The sequence below is a fragment of the Poecilia formosa genome, unplaced genomic scaffold (assembly GCF_000485575.1).
Source record: "Poecilia formosa unplaced genomic scaffold, Poecilia_formosa-5.1.2 Scaffold244, whole genome shotgun sequence".
In the NCBI taxonomy this organism is placed as follows: Eukaryota; Metazoa; Chordata; class Actinopteri; order Cyprinodontiformes; family Poeciliidae; genus Poecilia; species Poecilia formosa.
The window spans coordinates 83,278-99,645 of record NW_006800183.1 but is presented as its reverse complement, the minus strand read 5'-3'; the positions used below and the strand labels follow the sequence as shown (position 1 = coordinate 99,645).

General features: G+C 37.1%; 1 protein-coding gene across 3 annotated transcripts in view; it reads left to right on the top strand.

The window, feature by feature from the left end:
- Nucleotides 1–16,368, top strand: part of drp2 (dystrophin related protein 2) — a 242,152-nt gene that overhangs the window by 144,362 nt on the left and 81,422 nt on the right. For all 3 annotated transcript variants that reach the window (XM_016680505.1, XM_016680504.1, XM_007569658.2), the window contains one exon: nt 13,600–13,756. In XM_016680505.1, coding sequence (XP_016535991.1) covers nt 13,600–13,756 — 157 coding nt within the window. The remainder of the gene's footprint in view (nt 1–13,599; nt 13,757–16,368) is intronic.

The window sequence follows — 16,368 nt, the reverse complement described above, 5'->3', positions numbered from 1 at the left end:
TCTCGTTCGACGCGTGTACACTTTGAATTCAGACGCTTGACGTTTTGCTCTGGAAACGTCAAAATCGCTCTAGGCAGTGTTGAGTGTTGAGACTCCTCAGCATATGTGTTCTTCACTCTGCCCTTGATGCATAGAAGTTTGAAAGTAAACCATCTGACACTCAAAACGCATTTGGTGTGAACGCAGCATCAGAATGATAACGACCTTAAGAATACAGTTAAAATAGTTAAAAATTGCTTTTAGAACAGCAAAATCAGTGGCTATTTTCATTATCAAATTAAAATCCTACTTTCATGTGTTGTTTTTATATTACATTCCCAGAATCATCCAAAGAAATTCTGGGTACTAACTATTATCATTTTCCATCTTTTGACAGCCTTTCGTTGCCCTAAATCTCCACAATTATTTAATATTTTTTTGCTCTACACAGAAAATGTGGATTATTTGAAATGCATATGAGCATTGCAATGCTCTGCATTTCTAATCCAGTTGCATGTTTTCCTGTTATTATGCAAACATATGTTAGCATAACCATCGGAAAACTCTGATCTCAGACATTTGCAGAGCACAAACAGCCTCTGTGACCTACAAACTCTCCCCAGTTACACCAGTTCTGCATGTAGGAATGGTGAAAAACTCCGGTACCTAATGTCGAGACGCATGTTGGATGTTACCCTGACGTTAGGCATCAAACGTGACCCCCGCTGTGCAGAAATTAAAACGGGAAACTGAAGGAGGCCAGCAATTCAGGAAAGGTTGGCAAACATGCGCATAATGTTTACACTTTTATGATACAGCATGACTTATTTATGATGAAGGTGAACATTTTTACTTAACCTCCTGCTGCCAGCAGAGGCAACAGCTGCGCCGCATGCAGAACCTTGATTTCGTTCACAATTGATCGTTTTGGCTAAATGATTGTTTGCCTGTTTTCTTGTTAGACTGGATATTTGGGTTGTCCACAGGTCACACGCTGCAACAAGTCTGCATACGTTCGGACAAACAGCAGCGCTGAATTTCATTTCAACATTTATTAATAGAGACAAACAAAGCTTATTGGATGAAGAATAATCTTAGTCCCTTTCCAGCTGGTTGCTAACGACTGCACTAGGGAATGCTTGAGGATTTGATTTAACTGCTGGAATCGTTTAGCTAAATTAATTCTTGTGCCACCTGGAAAGATGTGCTTGGACTGAAATGTGGAAGTAGACGCATTCAGAATCACAGAGTCTGTAATTTAGCCATCACAGCACTCTCTTTTACGAGTAAAACATATGTTTTAACTCCTGAAACGCAGACTGCTTCAGGTCCAGTGGAGGGTTTCCACACTGTCATCATCCTAAGCCCCACAGAAAGTCAGTGGAGGATTGGTAACATCAAGATTAAAACACCAGATTTCACACAAAAGGAACTCAGAACAAACATTTAGCCACAAACATTTAAGTATTCAAAACTTTTCTGTATTAAAATGCATTTTCTTTTTTAATTTGCCCCATCAAACATTCAAATTCTTTGAAAAGAAATTGGGTTTCCATCATTTGTGAGCCAGAATCATGAAAATTAAAGTAACTAAAGTATTGAAAAGCATCAGTTTGTGTGTGAGTAAAAGTTCAGATCTTTGGCTCTAAGCACCATGAGCGGGTTTTCTATTTAGATTTTTGTTAGAGAAAAGTGGCCAGTTGTGAAGAATCTGTTTGACAAATTGTTGAGGAAAAAGTGAGCCGCCTGTGCTAAACTACGTCACTGCTCATACCGTGGGAATTATTCAAGCTTTGACTGAATAATTCAAAGCTGAAAATTAATGCAAGAGAAGCTAAGTTGAAAGCAAACTAATAAAATTCATGAACATCACTTAAGATTTTTTTTTTTAAAGCAATTTTAATTTTGTATTTGCTTCTTTACTCTCATTGCACTGCAAAAACATAAAATCTTATCAAGCATTTTTTTATCCGCAGTTGTTTCTGCTGGAATTATTTTCATACACTTACACGTTCATACACTCATAAAACAAAAAAGTAACTTTTCAGCACAACACATGAGTTTGTTTGAAGTAAGTAATTCCTTGAAATTGATTAAAGAAGAATACTAATTGCACTGGCAGATTATTTCACTTATAAAGACATTTTCCCAGTGTTAAAAGTGAAATAATCTGCTAGTGGAACTTGTAGTTTTTCTTCAATATCAAGGAATTATTGACTTACATTAAGACAAGTTCCTACATCTTCCTGGAAAGTTAACTTGTGAGTTAGTTTTGTCTTTCTTCAAGTGTACCAAGATATTTGCACTAAAAGCTAGACAAAAAATAATTGGTAAGATTTTGTGTTTTTGCAGTGCACACAATGCAATGCAACGTAGTTTCCTGTCCTCTACCAATAAGTTAATATTTTAGTAGCACCCCTTCCTCTCTTATTCTGAATTCCCAGTCAAAATGATCAGCCATGAAACCGTGACCTAAACAAAGCAAACTAAGAACACAAAACCATAAATTAATCTATTTTGATTAAACAATTTCTCATTGTGGCTTCCGTTGAGATGTGAAAAGAAAAATAGATGTGAATACTAACTAAACGCCGTGGTGCTGTGTCAACGTGGCCCATCAGAATTTAATTTTCTTTGCCAGCTTTCGCAACATTTCTGCAGCTGACAAGAAAAGAAGCAAAGAAAATCAGAGCTGTGCGGAAAGCCTCTCTGTGCCCCGAGGCAACGAGCGCCGTAAACTGCAGAAACGTTGCACAGATTCCATACATTAATTAATCATTGATGCAGAAACGCTCTCTGTCTGATTGGAGTCGCAATTTTGTTTGAACTTAGTATTTGTTTGGAATTTATCTTTGAAGAAAATGAGGTAATCAAGATTAGCAGATATATATGCATCTATATATATATATATATTTCACATGTCAGAACAAAGTTAAAAGAAACACAAAACTCAGGTGTTTTCATATTTTTATCCTCAACTCTTTGAAATTTTTCACCTCAGCTCCCACTAGTGATCCGTTTTCAGGGATGTTGTTTTATACTTCTGCAGCTGCAGCGGAAATCTGTGTATTCTCGGGAAAATGGAAGATCAGTCGCTCCAGCATTGGGTTGCAGATTTTCTCTCTAATTAATCTTTTTTCATGAAGGAAGCACAGAAAATTTAAATATCTGGGGTTCTTATGTGGCTGTATTCATGCAAAGGAAGCATCATGAACTATTTGGTACCAAAGCTGCTTTAGAGGAACTGAAAGCTTCCAATCAGGGTTCGTAAGTGTAATATTGTCTGGTTATACAGCAGTGAACTCTGCAGCTGTGGCTGGGTCGTAATTCTTCAAAAAAAATGGATGAGGTCAAAATAAAACACCAGACTTAGGCCTGTCGCAGTAAGCAATAAATCAATGTATTGCATGATGAATTGAAACAAGGTCAATAATTTCTGTTTGCATGATTTGTCATTTTTCTCTTTTCTCTCTTTCTACCAAAATCTGCATGATAAAAGTCTTCAGTCTGGTGCTTTGGTCTCAACCAGCCCTTTATTTGAAGGATAATTTAGTTTATAGAGACTTCATAATTAATTTTATTTGTTGCTTCTGATGTTTTGTTTATTTATTTTGGATATTTAAAATGTCTTCCAGTGCCAGTTCAAATGTTCATTAGAATTTATCGTTTATTGATCTTTGATAATGTGTTCTTGGATTATTATGATATCACTTGAAAATGATCTCAAAGCAACGATTTCATCGTTTAACTTCTGGGACAATTTATTATCAATCAAAACGTGTTATCATGACGGGCCTCTATGTCCACAAAGCAGATGAATGTGACCCGGATCAGCTGTTTTTGTCACAATGTGACCTGAAGTTTAAATGGCAAAAATGTTTATCTTTCCACCTCTCAGAAAAACATATTAATTAATTAATTCAGACACATATCCGATAGTTTTCAGTAATCATCTCCCCCATGCTCCTTATTTTCCAGTCACAAACTTCCAGGTCATACTTTCGTCTCCCTCGTGTTTCTCTCTCTGTATTTCCCTCCATCTTATTGTCAGTCTTTTTGACATTTTTTCATGAAACATCCAACAGATTTTCATTAAAAATCTGTTGGCTCTCTGCATTTGGATCCATAGCAAATCATGACAGTCAAAGTGAGACATGGCCGCCTGAAATGCATCCTTGACTGTCCACTTTTCTGCCCAAAAAAAAAAAAAAATATTACTTGCATATAAAGAAATGTTAGAATTGAGACAATATCTTGACGTTTTGCCCTCTCTTCTACTTGTTGGCAAACCAAGACATAAAGCACAGTCCTGCTCTAGGCCTCATCTCTGAATACACTTTAAGTTTCAAACAGATAAATCCATACAAGTGATCTATTTCTGCTGTGTATGCAGCTGCCTACACAGCAGGACTGTGGCAGGAAGTTATACGTTTCTGCCCTTTTTCATGAATATACTTTACTTTTGCCGGAAAAACTCACCACTTTGAGTTTATAATTTGCAGAAAATGTTAAAACCACCAGGCACATTTGAATGCAACCATTTGCACCACTGATCCCATACAAACTGCATTTACATCAGGGGTGTCCAAAGTGCGGCCTAGGGGCCATTTGTGGCCCTTTGATTGATTCTGTATGGCCACCAAATTATACAAATAAAATATTACCAACATAATTTTCTTACACAGGAAAATATAAAGCACAATACAAAGTATTTGTCTTTTTATTACCAAGTTTATCTAGAGACTTTTACTGTAAAGCCGACTTTGCTGAACCCAAATTAGCTTTTATTCTTTCTAAAACTTGGTTAAATATAACGGGCGTTTTGAAACAAAGTGACCCAAATCTTGTTCTTATTACTGAAAACAAATTTATTCAGTCGATCAAAAAACTAGATGCCTTTATTTTATTCATTCAGCATGAAAAATTTCTAGGAAATGCAAGGAAAATACAAATTTCTAGAAAATTTGCTGGAATTTCTGATTAAGGTCAGAAATTTTCTAAAAAAAAAAACAAAAAACAAGCTTTTAAATTTCTGAAATTCAAATGTCAAAAATTTTACAAAAAAAAAATTCTAGAACATTTTTAAGATTTCCTGAAAATGTTTTAGGTTAATCACAAAATGTCCAAATTTTTGGAGGAAATTTACTATTTTTTCTGCCTTTCCATAAAAATCCATTACAGGTTCTGAATATATTAAACTACTTTATTTGCTTAATATTTTTGACCCACAACTACTTTTGAGTCTACAATTTTGGCCCACTTGACAAAAGCTTTGGACACCCCTGATTTGCTGGTAGATTTGATCAAATTAGCCTGACAAATGAAAAGAGGCTCCAGATTTCATGATATACGGCGTTTTCCTGCATCACTCGCGGTTCTCTTTACATTTTTATTAGCAGCATAAATCATAAACATGACTTGGGCTTTGACTTTCATTTGCTGTTCACGTCTCACAGAAACCATGTTGCAGCTTTTTCTCTGAAAAACATCAAGTCAGGAAGAAGATGTGAAAATGGATTGAAGGGAAAATCTCACATTTTTCACGTGGAGTTGTCCAAACTCCCAACCTGGCGTAAAAACTCGGTGACAGCTTCAATCATGTAGACAAGTCCGATCTGTGCAAAGACAATGTAAGTTATTAAAGGAAACATGGTTGGAAGCAAAATCCCATCATGTCGATGTACAGTGACCATGTGGAAAACCACAGACTCATAAAACTGTAAAATGAAATCAAACCAGTGCAGAACTGTAACTCTCATCTGTAGATATATCCTGAATTTCAAGAAGTTTCTCCTTTAGAGGTTTATCTAGTTTTTCTGTTGCAGCTGCAGGTTTTACACAGTGAGTGTAACAAGATCCTTTCCTGATCTCTGATGTCTGCAGATGACAGCATGTTGAGTCTATTATGTGTTACAAACACAGGAAGAGCTGCTTGCACTCCATCCCCATTAGCCCATTTGTATTGATTAATGCTGGCATTGTCATCGAGCTTTTTGCTCACACTGAGCACACACACACACACACACGCACACACACATGCACACACACATAGACATAAACACACGCTGAGACAGACTTTCAGCAAAAACAGAAACACAATCTGGGATGAGATCATTTCCCCCTCTGTTTTTTCTCAGATAATTACAACCTTTTTTTTATTGGTGTTATTTTAGGATGAAACTTTAGAGAGCGTTGAGCTTTTAAAAAACAGACTTCTGTTTTTATATGCATAATCCAGTGCGTGTACTTTTTTTGAAAACAAGTTCTAACCCTGAGACAAAATGACATTTGAAAGATTTAATTCATACAGGGAGAAATCTTTACAAATTCACTGCTAATGGTAATATTTAAAGATAAAATTTAACGGATTGCCGTAATCCATCTCTGCTGGGTTAGAACTCACTGCAGTCGCTGTCTTAATAATAGGAAATTAAAATCTGTGTTTCACTTCTGTTCTGATTAAATGAAAAATCTGTGGAATGTGCCTTTTTTATCAGATTAATAATTGTTAAATTTTTGTTAGCCTGTTAAATTTTACCTTTGTGTGGGGATAACATTCAAACTACCTGCAGATGTGCAGCGCTAACAATTGTCTTCATGCAGCCTGCATCCAAAAAGCACTCCTATAAAATAGACTGAAGCATTTTTTAGTTCATAGTTGGTCAGAGTTTCTAAACACATTTAATTTTTAATTAGTGATCTGTGACTTCTTGTTTCCTAGGGTTAGAAATGGGGCTTAATGGTTACCAGAAAATGGTTATTTGTTAAAACATGCTCATATCTGCAGCTGGAGATTTGATTAAAATGTTTAAAAACAGGTTGAACTGTAACTAACAGTGCTGGACTTCAAGACAAAACAGTCAAGGTGAGAAGGATAGTAAGGTAAGTAATAAGTATTTAAAGCTCACTGTTGGGAATTTTTTCACTAAAGTTTTCTTTTACAAGCACTTACTTTAAGGTTTTTGTACACATCTTTTCCAATAAATTCTACAAAAAAAGCAAAACCCATTTTTTTGTTTGCGAACTAGTCAGTTGGAGAACATTTAGCTTCAACATTAATCTCTTTACAAAGACGATGATGACGCTCAGTTTTCCTTTTCAATTTATTTTTTATTTTTTGACAGAAAAAGTCTGACATCTTCCAGTCTAAAGCTGCAGAACCTGGCCCACATGCAGGAGCTGTTAAACCACTTCGGAGGTGTTTCCTGCAGACAGAGAATCCCATCCTAGTGGATGTTTAGTGCAGCAAACCTGCAGCCGAGCAGAGCTGGGGGTTTTCCTGACAGCAGCTGTCATGTTAAGACAATTCCATTACAGAGCAAGTGTTTCTTTATTTGTCTCACCTGCTGTGTGTGTGTGTGTGTGTGGTGGAAGCAAGCAATCTGTACTTTCACCTGCATGTTTTCATTGTGAATCCCCACATTAGTATTTGAAGCATTCTGAAGCATCTGTGCAAAACTGCCAAGGTCATCGTTTGATGGATGACGTTGCTGAGACTCATCCCACACATGAAATGAGAACCTTGTTAAGTCGGTGTGTGTCTGCGCCTGGTTTCAGAGTGAAAGGCTGTTTTGTTGGGGCAAAAGGAAACATTTCTGCACTGATTCAATTACCACAGCAAACTGAGTTGGAAGGGGCAACAAGAGGCGAGAGGACATCATGGTCTGCTTCACACAGATTGGCTTTCGGCTTCTGAAATTTACTCCAACCACCTTGATTCCTCTTTTTTTTTTCCCCCTCTAAGTCCTAAAAGCATTCATCACATCCTCAAACACACATAGTAAGTTCAAGTTCAGGTTTATTTGTATAGGACATTTCAGCAACAAGGCAGGTCAGAGAGCTCTGCATCACAAAACCGTCATCATGCAGTTGTGAAACAAACAATAAGCATCACATTTTGTCAAGTTCCATCATCAATATTCATCAAATATATTGATCAATGAATGTTCCATTTACTAATAATCAAAGGCAACTATAAATAGGTGGGTTTACAGAAATTTAGTTTTGCAGTTTTCTGGAAGTTTGTTCCAGATTTGTGGTGCATAGAAGCTGAATGCTGCTTCTCCATGTTTGGTTCTGGGGATGCAGAGCAGAACCAGAACCAGAAGACCTGAGAGGTCTGGAAGGTTGCTATGACAACAGTAGAAGCGATGTGCTCTATCTTCCTGGTTTTAGTCAGAATGCCAGCAGCAGCGTTCTGGATCTGATTGATTTTGACTAAAGATAAACGCATGGATGAGTTTCTCTAGATCTTGCTGAGACATTTGTCCTTTAACTCTGGGGATTTTCTTCAGGTGATAGAAGGCCGACTTTGTAACTGTCCTTATGTGGCTCTGAAGGTTCAGGTCAGAGTCCATCACTACTCCCAGGTTTCAGGCCTGATCGCTGGTTTTTAAGTTGTAATAACTGAAGCTGTGACTCTAGTTCGCTCCTCTTTAGGTCCAAAGATAATAACTTCAGTTTTGTTTCTGTTCAGCTGGAGAAAGATATGACACATCCACACATCTACTCTGAGCATCTGTTCAGTGGTTGGATGGGTTCAGAGTCACCTGGTGACATCATGATGTAGAGCTGTGTATCATCCGTGTAGCTATGGTAGCTAATCTTATTTCCTGTTATAAATGGAGCTAGAGAGAGCATAGATATTGAATAAGAGGGGTCCTAGGACTGAACCTTGGGGTTCCCCACATGTGACTTCTGTCTGAGAAGACAAATAAAGGTCCCTATTCTTTATGTAAGATTTGGACCAGTTGAGTACCAAAGTCCTACGCAGCTCTCCAGTCGCTTCAATAATAAAGTAATACATGATCCTCCATGAATCAGAACTCATCGCTGCCAAATTCAGCTGGAAGCAAATTGCCCTTCAGTGATTCTTTTCCACTATTTGATATTGTTTTTGATAACGTGCTAATGATGAAGGTTTTAGACTCTTCATTATTAATTGTCATGCATAATTTCAATCCTGATTAGTCTGGCCAGTGGGGGCATTGTTTGATTAGATCCTACCTGATTAGATTAGGCCTGAATCCTTTAAGTGTCTCTCTATTTACACTTAAGACACCGTCTGAATTTTAATTCAGGCCACCCCCCTAAATAAGAGCTTTATGTGGGAGTTCCTCTCTTCACTCAGCCTTATTATCTCTGATATGACGTCCCGGCAAATTGTGATGTACAGGCGTAATGATATCTGAGTGCAGGCCCATGGTGTGTGTAATTGAAACACCGCGAAACCTTGACAATGCCCTCATCCCTCTGGTGCCAGATGTGCCATTTATGCAAGAGCAGCCATTCCCTCGAACATTTCTTACCCTGCTGGGCGCTGGTGCCCTTAGGATAATCAGCTGCTGGATTTCCGCCTGCAGTTTCCACCGGCAAACCTTCAGCAAGTCTGCAACCCTTGGATTTCCTCTAAACAATGCCACAACATTCAGAAGATTATGATCTACAGATATATACAGCTCTGGAAAAAATTAAGAGCCCCACTGAAAACCTCCTGGTTATTCCACCAAATATTGATTTCTGAACTCTTCCTGAGTTAAATCATTAGTTTTGTTGTTTATAAATGAATATGGACTTGTTTCCTTTGCCTTATTTGAGGTCTGAAAGCACTGCACCTTTCATTATTTTGACCATTTCTCTTTTTCTGCAAATAAATACAAAATTTTTACTTGGAATTTCAGAGACATCTTGTCAGTAGTCCATGGAATAAAAGAGTAATGTTCATTTAACTCAAACATATACTTATAAAAAGTAAAATCAGAGAAACTGATAAATTAAAGCCTCTTAATTTTTTCCAAAGCTGTATATCATGTTTTTTTTAATCTTCTTAGATTTTTAGTTTTGATATATTTTCCAACTGTGATGTCCTGTTTTAGCAGTGATTTCTCTAAGAGACACCAAATGCGTTTAGATGACCTGCCACAAACACACAATCATAATTATTATATTTTTTAATATGATTTTTTTTTCTTTTCACTATTTTCAGTCAGTTTGCTGAGACTATTGGACCTGTGTGTTTGCACAGCATGCTGCTGAGGCTGCAGAACCAAAGGGGCGTGGCTTAGAAGCAAAGGGGCGTGGCTTAGAGATTCACTCTGCATAAGATGTGCTGACAGAACTATGAAGCCACACTTATGCAGTTTTTTGTAATTTTGTGTTGTAAGTAGAAAATGTGTTGGTTCCCAACATGTTTTTATCTGCAGATCAAGAAATTTCTCAGACCAGACGGACTCTGGAACGTGATGCGGCGCCTCATCTCTGTGCGCATCACATCAGGGTCAAAAAACTGGCTTCAGCATCTAATTGTGTGTCCACTTTTTTATTCACATTTGAATAAAAGGTCACATTTATTGGATCCATTGATTGAATGAGTTATTCTTTAACTCTTCCACTGAGGCTGATTGCTGTGGAAAATCCAACCAGGGGTCAAAGCCCTAAACATAGAAACCCCAGGATACTAAAACCTTGTCTCCATGTGGAGGCGATGTGAGATCCCACACAAAAAGACGTTGAGAGAAATTAAATGCTGACTAGTTCATGATGATAGGAAATACTGGGACTCTTTCCTGACTCCAACTCTTTGCTCCACTACATGCAGACAGAAGGAGAGTCCAGGCATGATTACTTAGCTCTTCTTGAAAAGGATAACTTGTTTTTTTCAATTTTGAAGATTTATAATAAGTTAAAATCTTAAGAGCAAAAATACATTTGGAGAAATGCTCAAGATGCTCAAATTATAACTTGTGAAAGAAAAAACTTCTGCCATAAAAACAACTAAATGCTTTATTTGCAGTTTTAGAAAGTGCTAAAATTTGTATTTTTACATTTTGTCTCATATTCAGACAGTTGTTGACATCGTCATCAAGCCAAAGCACAACAGGGCCAGTGGGAAGCTCCAGTGTTGCCAAATTGTACAAGCCTCCTACTTATTATGCTTATGATGACTCTGAGTTATTAAGCTTTTGAGACTTAACTCCAGGCTTTATGCGAGTTTCTCTCAGCACCTCAAGTAATTTCCTGGTTCAGATCACATCAACAACACTCAGTTTGTATTTTTCATGCTGCACCAGAGTGATATTGCTTTATTTTTAAATATTCTGTGATGATTTCAAGCAGCGCAGTTAGATTAAAATGTGAAAGAAAGTAGCAGTTTGTTGTCAGTGTTCCTTGAAGTCTAACAAATATGTTAGGAGTAATTTTTCCTTCTCACTAACAGGTTTTTGTACTTTGTTCTGTTTGCATCTATATTTACCGTTTCTCATCGCCTCAGCATATGGAGTGCTGAAATCACTGGGTCTTTATTTGTCTCGTTTTTGCATACGAGACAAATAAAGACAGGAAATGTCACACTGGTTAACCGTCTCAATTATATAAAAATGAATGATAATGCTCAGAGCATGAAAAAAGGTTTATTTGCATATTTTAAATGAAGGATGTTAATAAAAACTATCTGAAAACACGACTTGCACACCTGCTGATGAAGCTTTAGAGTACTTTATTTTGGCATCCTTTTCAATAGTTGTCTTTTAAATTAGATTTAAATAATCCTAGATTCAGAATTAGCTGCATAAATGAGTTGGGATGCAGACAGGTAGGCAGAGAGAGCAAACTGAGAGTTAAATTCAGCAAATAAAATGTCCTCGTTGCTGTTTGAGGCCTTGTCACAACGTTCATTTCTGCCATCATTTGCATCATGTACCCACAGTAGTTTTTATTTCAGTCGCAGAGTGTTCCTGCTTGCTCACATTTAGTGAAATGTGGCTGAAAATTTATGAAGTAAGAGTTTGGAAATGCAGAAAACCCAAATCACAGTATGTTTTTTACTTTTACTTTTGTTGGAAAACTAAAACATACAGTATTTCCAGTGCTGCTTCCTGAAAACAGCACAAAATGTTCAACATTTCAGGAGAAATACAGCATTTCTTTGAGAAAACCTTGTTTCCAGAGAAACTCCATTTTTATTCTGAAAAACCTCCCACTACTTGGTTTAGTTGTTAAATCCAGCATTAAACCTAACTCATTATTTCTTATCAATATTCTACAATCAGCAGTGTACTGGAACATTTAAAGACAGATACAAAATAATGTGACTTTGACTGAAGTGAAATTAAGCTCCTTATTTTGGCAGATTTTAACTGCACAGCATTCTGGGAAATGTAGGCAGATGAAAGACTGTCTGCTCCACTTTTCACAGTCAACTAAGTAACTAACTCACTCACTCTTTGGTTGTCATCTTTTTTTTGTCAATGTGCCTAAAAAGCCAATTTTTTGTCTGAACATCCATTTGAATCAGAAATGGCTCCAAGAGTTTTCCCCTATCATGTAAATCTACACTTCCCCTTCTTACAGCTTTTCTAGTTCGTTGAACTTTTCTATGTATTGATTTGTTGAGAAAAGGTCTATACAATGAGATTAGCAAAAAACAGTTTAAGTTCTGGCAAAGAAGCTGGACTCAATCCCAAATGACAAGCTAATAGCCTTGTCCTTGTCAGACAGTCAGGGCCCTTCGGCACTAAATAATAATAAAAAAGATTGATATGAATGTATTGCATTTGCATAGTTGAGTATGTGTCAGTATTAACATAATATTGTATAACATAAGACAGTCAGACATTCAGTTCAGAAAAGAAATGTTAAAATAAAAACTTACAAATTAATGAGAATCATGCCCAAATGACCTGAGCTGTAAAATTAATCAGAGATGATCAGAGATGGACAAGAGGCTGAGTACAGAGATCTGGTGGACGGCTTTGTGTCCTGGTGTGGAAACAATCAACTCACCTTGAAAGTAAACAACACATAGGAGATGATTGTTGATTTCAGGAAGAACAGGATGAAAGATCAAACAATTTCCATCATGGGAGAAGAAGAGGAGGTGTTCAGGAATATAAATACCTCTGTGTTCATCTGGACAACAGACTGGACTGGAGATGCAGCAGTGAAGCGTCTATAAGAAGAGACAGAGGAGCCTGGAGGAGGCTAACACCCTTTAAGATGCTGCAGATCTTCTATAAGTCTGTTGTTGAGAGTTTAGTCTCTTCGTCTGTTGGGGCAGCAGCATCAGAGCCAAGGACCTAAAAAGGCTCAACAGCCTGATAAAGAAGACTGGTTCTGGTTCTGGTTCTGGTTCTGGGGACGACTGTGGAACCTCTGGAGATGATAACACAAAGAATAATTCTTCATAAAATTTTAAAAATTATAAAAAAAGCCTGACCATCCTTTTCATGATACTCTCTCAGGAAAACATTGTCTTCAGTCAGAGGCTTCTTCAGATTCACTGTAACACAGACTGCTACAGGAGATCTTTTCTGCCAGCCACCACCGTCTACAATAACTCTTTGAAGAATCTGAATTATTATGAGCTACAAAGTCATTTTATTTCCCTTTGGGATCAGTAAAGTATTTTTGAATTTTAAAATCTCAACAGGACAGTTCTTTAACAAGACGAGGGACACTTTCTAAAACTCATAATGAATCTTTATTGTGAAACAAATGATGGTAACTAATTTGCTCTATGCTGCCGTTCTGGGTGGTGGGAGGAAATGGCTTCCTGTCATCTCCTGGCTGGTGCTTTGGAAAACGTTTGCTAAATCCATTCCCTGTGCGTACGTGTGTTGGCAGGGCACGGCTCGAAGCTTTCTCCGACAACAGCGGGAAGCTGCAGCTCTCTCTGCAGGAGATCATAGAATGGCTGACAGCCAAGGACGAGGAGCTATCGGAGCAGCTGCCCATAGGAGGCGACGTTGGGGCCGTCCAGCACCAGAGAGAGTTCCACCAGGTAAAGTGCACAGTAATACCTTTTTAATTCATTCACAGGGTGGACTATTTGTTACTCTGTCAAAGCTAAAAATGTGTGACAGAGGTGACAAGAAGTGACCTTTTTTAGATTCTTGCATTTGGATGCATATAGGAGGAATATGGAAAAAGATTAATGACAAATTTATGTGCTATGTTTTGTGAGAAAAAGGTCACACCGCTTTTTGGGAACTTCTGTAAACTTTTCTCCCATGTGACAGTTAACTCAGTCCGTTTCAAAATTCAGCAAAATATCTGGGGTTTTATTTCTTTAGCAGGTTTCTTATCGACAACCACCAAGTGTGCTTTGAGTTTAGAGATACAGGAACACGTTTCTGGCAGCTTCTGCAGATATCAAAGATATCGATTAGTTCCTTTAATGTCCAGTTTCAGTCAATACCAGATAGATGGCTGAAACGTTTTTCCTGCCTTCAGTTGACAGTGATACCGATGATCAACTTGGCTCTGTCAGAGTGATATTAGTTAAATGTTCCAGTGTAAATGGCAGAAGAACTAACAATGCTTTAGAAATTAGCATTTTCCAATGATTTTTAATTATAAAATCACCTACATTTAATTGCTTTTCATTATTAAAACACAACAACCCCCCTTACACACAACACATAAAAACAAACGTTTTATTTACTAAATGTTATTTAGACACTCCATGTGCTGTTTCATTATTATGAGAAAGACAAATGAGAATTGGCACAAGTCTTGTAAAAATGTACTGAGTATGTTCAAAAAGCAGATAAATCATGTAATGTTGAACTGTTTTCATTCGTCTATTAACATATCTGAACGGTTGTGTGATTAAGGTTTAGCATGAACTTTTATCTATAAAGTTTTTCAAATGTCCGATAAGAGCAACCATCGTCTTCCTTATGCCTTTGTTTACAAATAATAGTTCACTTGCAAAAAAGTTCAATATGAAAACATCCTGCACCAAATGGAAAAAAATAATTTGGTTTCAAAAATAAGTCATAAAAAGTATTAACAGCAGAGATGCTTATATTGATTTTGTTAAAGCAATTACTGCTCAACATTTAATTTGTCCACACTGAGTACATGCCATCAAAAGAAAAAGCTGTTTTATTTGCTGCTGCAGTAAAACATGAACTTACTTAACGTTCTTTGGATAGTTTTACTATGACGCAGATAAATTTCTGTTTTTATCCCAAACTGTGACCTGGACAAACTGAGGTACAGTCATATTTTTGTTAAGCATCCCACTGATTCAAAGGTAAACAAGATTTTTTATTAACGCTCAACAGAACAAGGATTATGTATTGTTTCTTTGGCTGTAGTGTTTGCTAAGCTTCAGCAGTGTTGAGTGGATGACATCGGCAGCAGTTTCAATATTTTATTATTGTCTGTCGGCCTTTAGGGAAAGTCTTTAAGTGTTGTTGACAAAAATGACAGCTCCGCCTGTCAGACAATTGCTCTGTGGCTCAATGAGCTGGACTTTAAATCTCTTTGAGCCTGACAAACTCAAAGACAAACACCTTATGGATCAGTTTGTTTGTCTGGCCAAATGATAAATTCACCACAGATACAAAGATCATAATTTGAGACAGATTACTGCTTGTTAGAATATTCTGCAGAATCTCAGACTTCACGATGGGTTCGTGTGAGTTTCTGCCTCTTTCTCTGCTCAGGTGTGTGTTCGCTCTTTTGTGGTGTATTGTTTTTGTTCAGCTGCATGTTTTATAGCTGAATACTTTAGACATTTAAAAGCCTGTTTAGAATAGATTTCACACCACCTGGCTGTGAGCAGCTGCTGCATGTGGGAACTCAGATTAAAGTCTCAAATAAACATTTACTTTACTTTCCAGCCAGAACATGATAAAATAAAGAGCTTGACTGTTTCTGCTGTTAGAGAAGTTAAAATAAATTTCCAAATATAGAGGAAAAATCACTGTTGGTGAGTTTTTCTTTTCTTTTAAAGGTGTAGTTATTTGTAGCATGACAGGAAAATGGGCAGAGAGAAGAGGAAAGACATGCAGTAAATAGTCCAGAGTCAAGAACTGAATCCAGGACAGCTGCGTCAAGGACAACAGCCTCCATATGCGGTGTGTGTGCTCTGCCACGGAGCCACATGGTGCCCCCTGTAAAGGTCAAATGACGACAAGAAAGTTTGATTTCTTAGAAGCACAATAAGAAGCTGTGGGTGACTTCAAACGTTTTGTATATGTAACAGGGTTTTATTTTAGCAATATTGTAGGTGTAGAGTTTAATTAGTTTCTAAATTCTTCAAGTAATTAATTAGGATTTTATTATTAGCAATGTTATGGGTGTGAAGTTTGTAAATTCAAATTCAAAAATACTTTATTAATCTAAAAAGAAATAAATAATTAAATTAAATGTAAATCTATTAATAATAAATAAATGTGTTTTTTATTCTTTAAATTCATTTCTGCTTTAGTCAAAAAGTTAATTCTCCTGACGTTGTCCGTGATGTCACGCTCTCCAGAATTCCGCCCACGCCGCCATGATGTACGTCAAAGCAACCAATGCGCTCCTTTAAAGCCTGTCAACAACCAGTAGTCTAATATCATTATTTAGTTGATTTCACAGTAAAAATGGATATAGGGT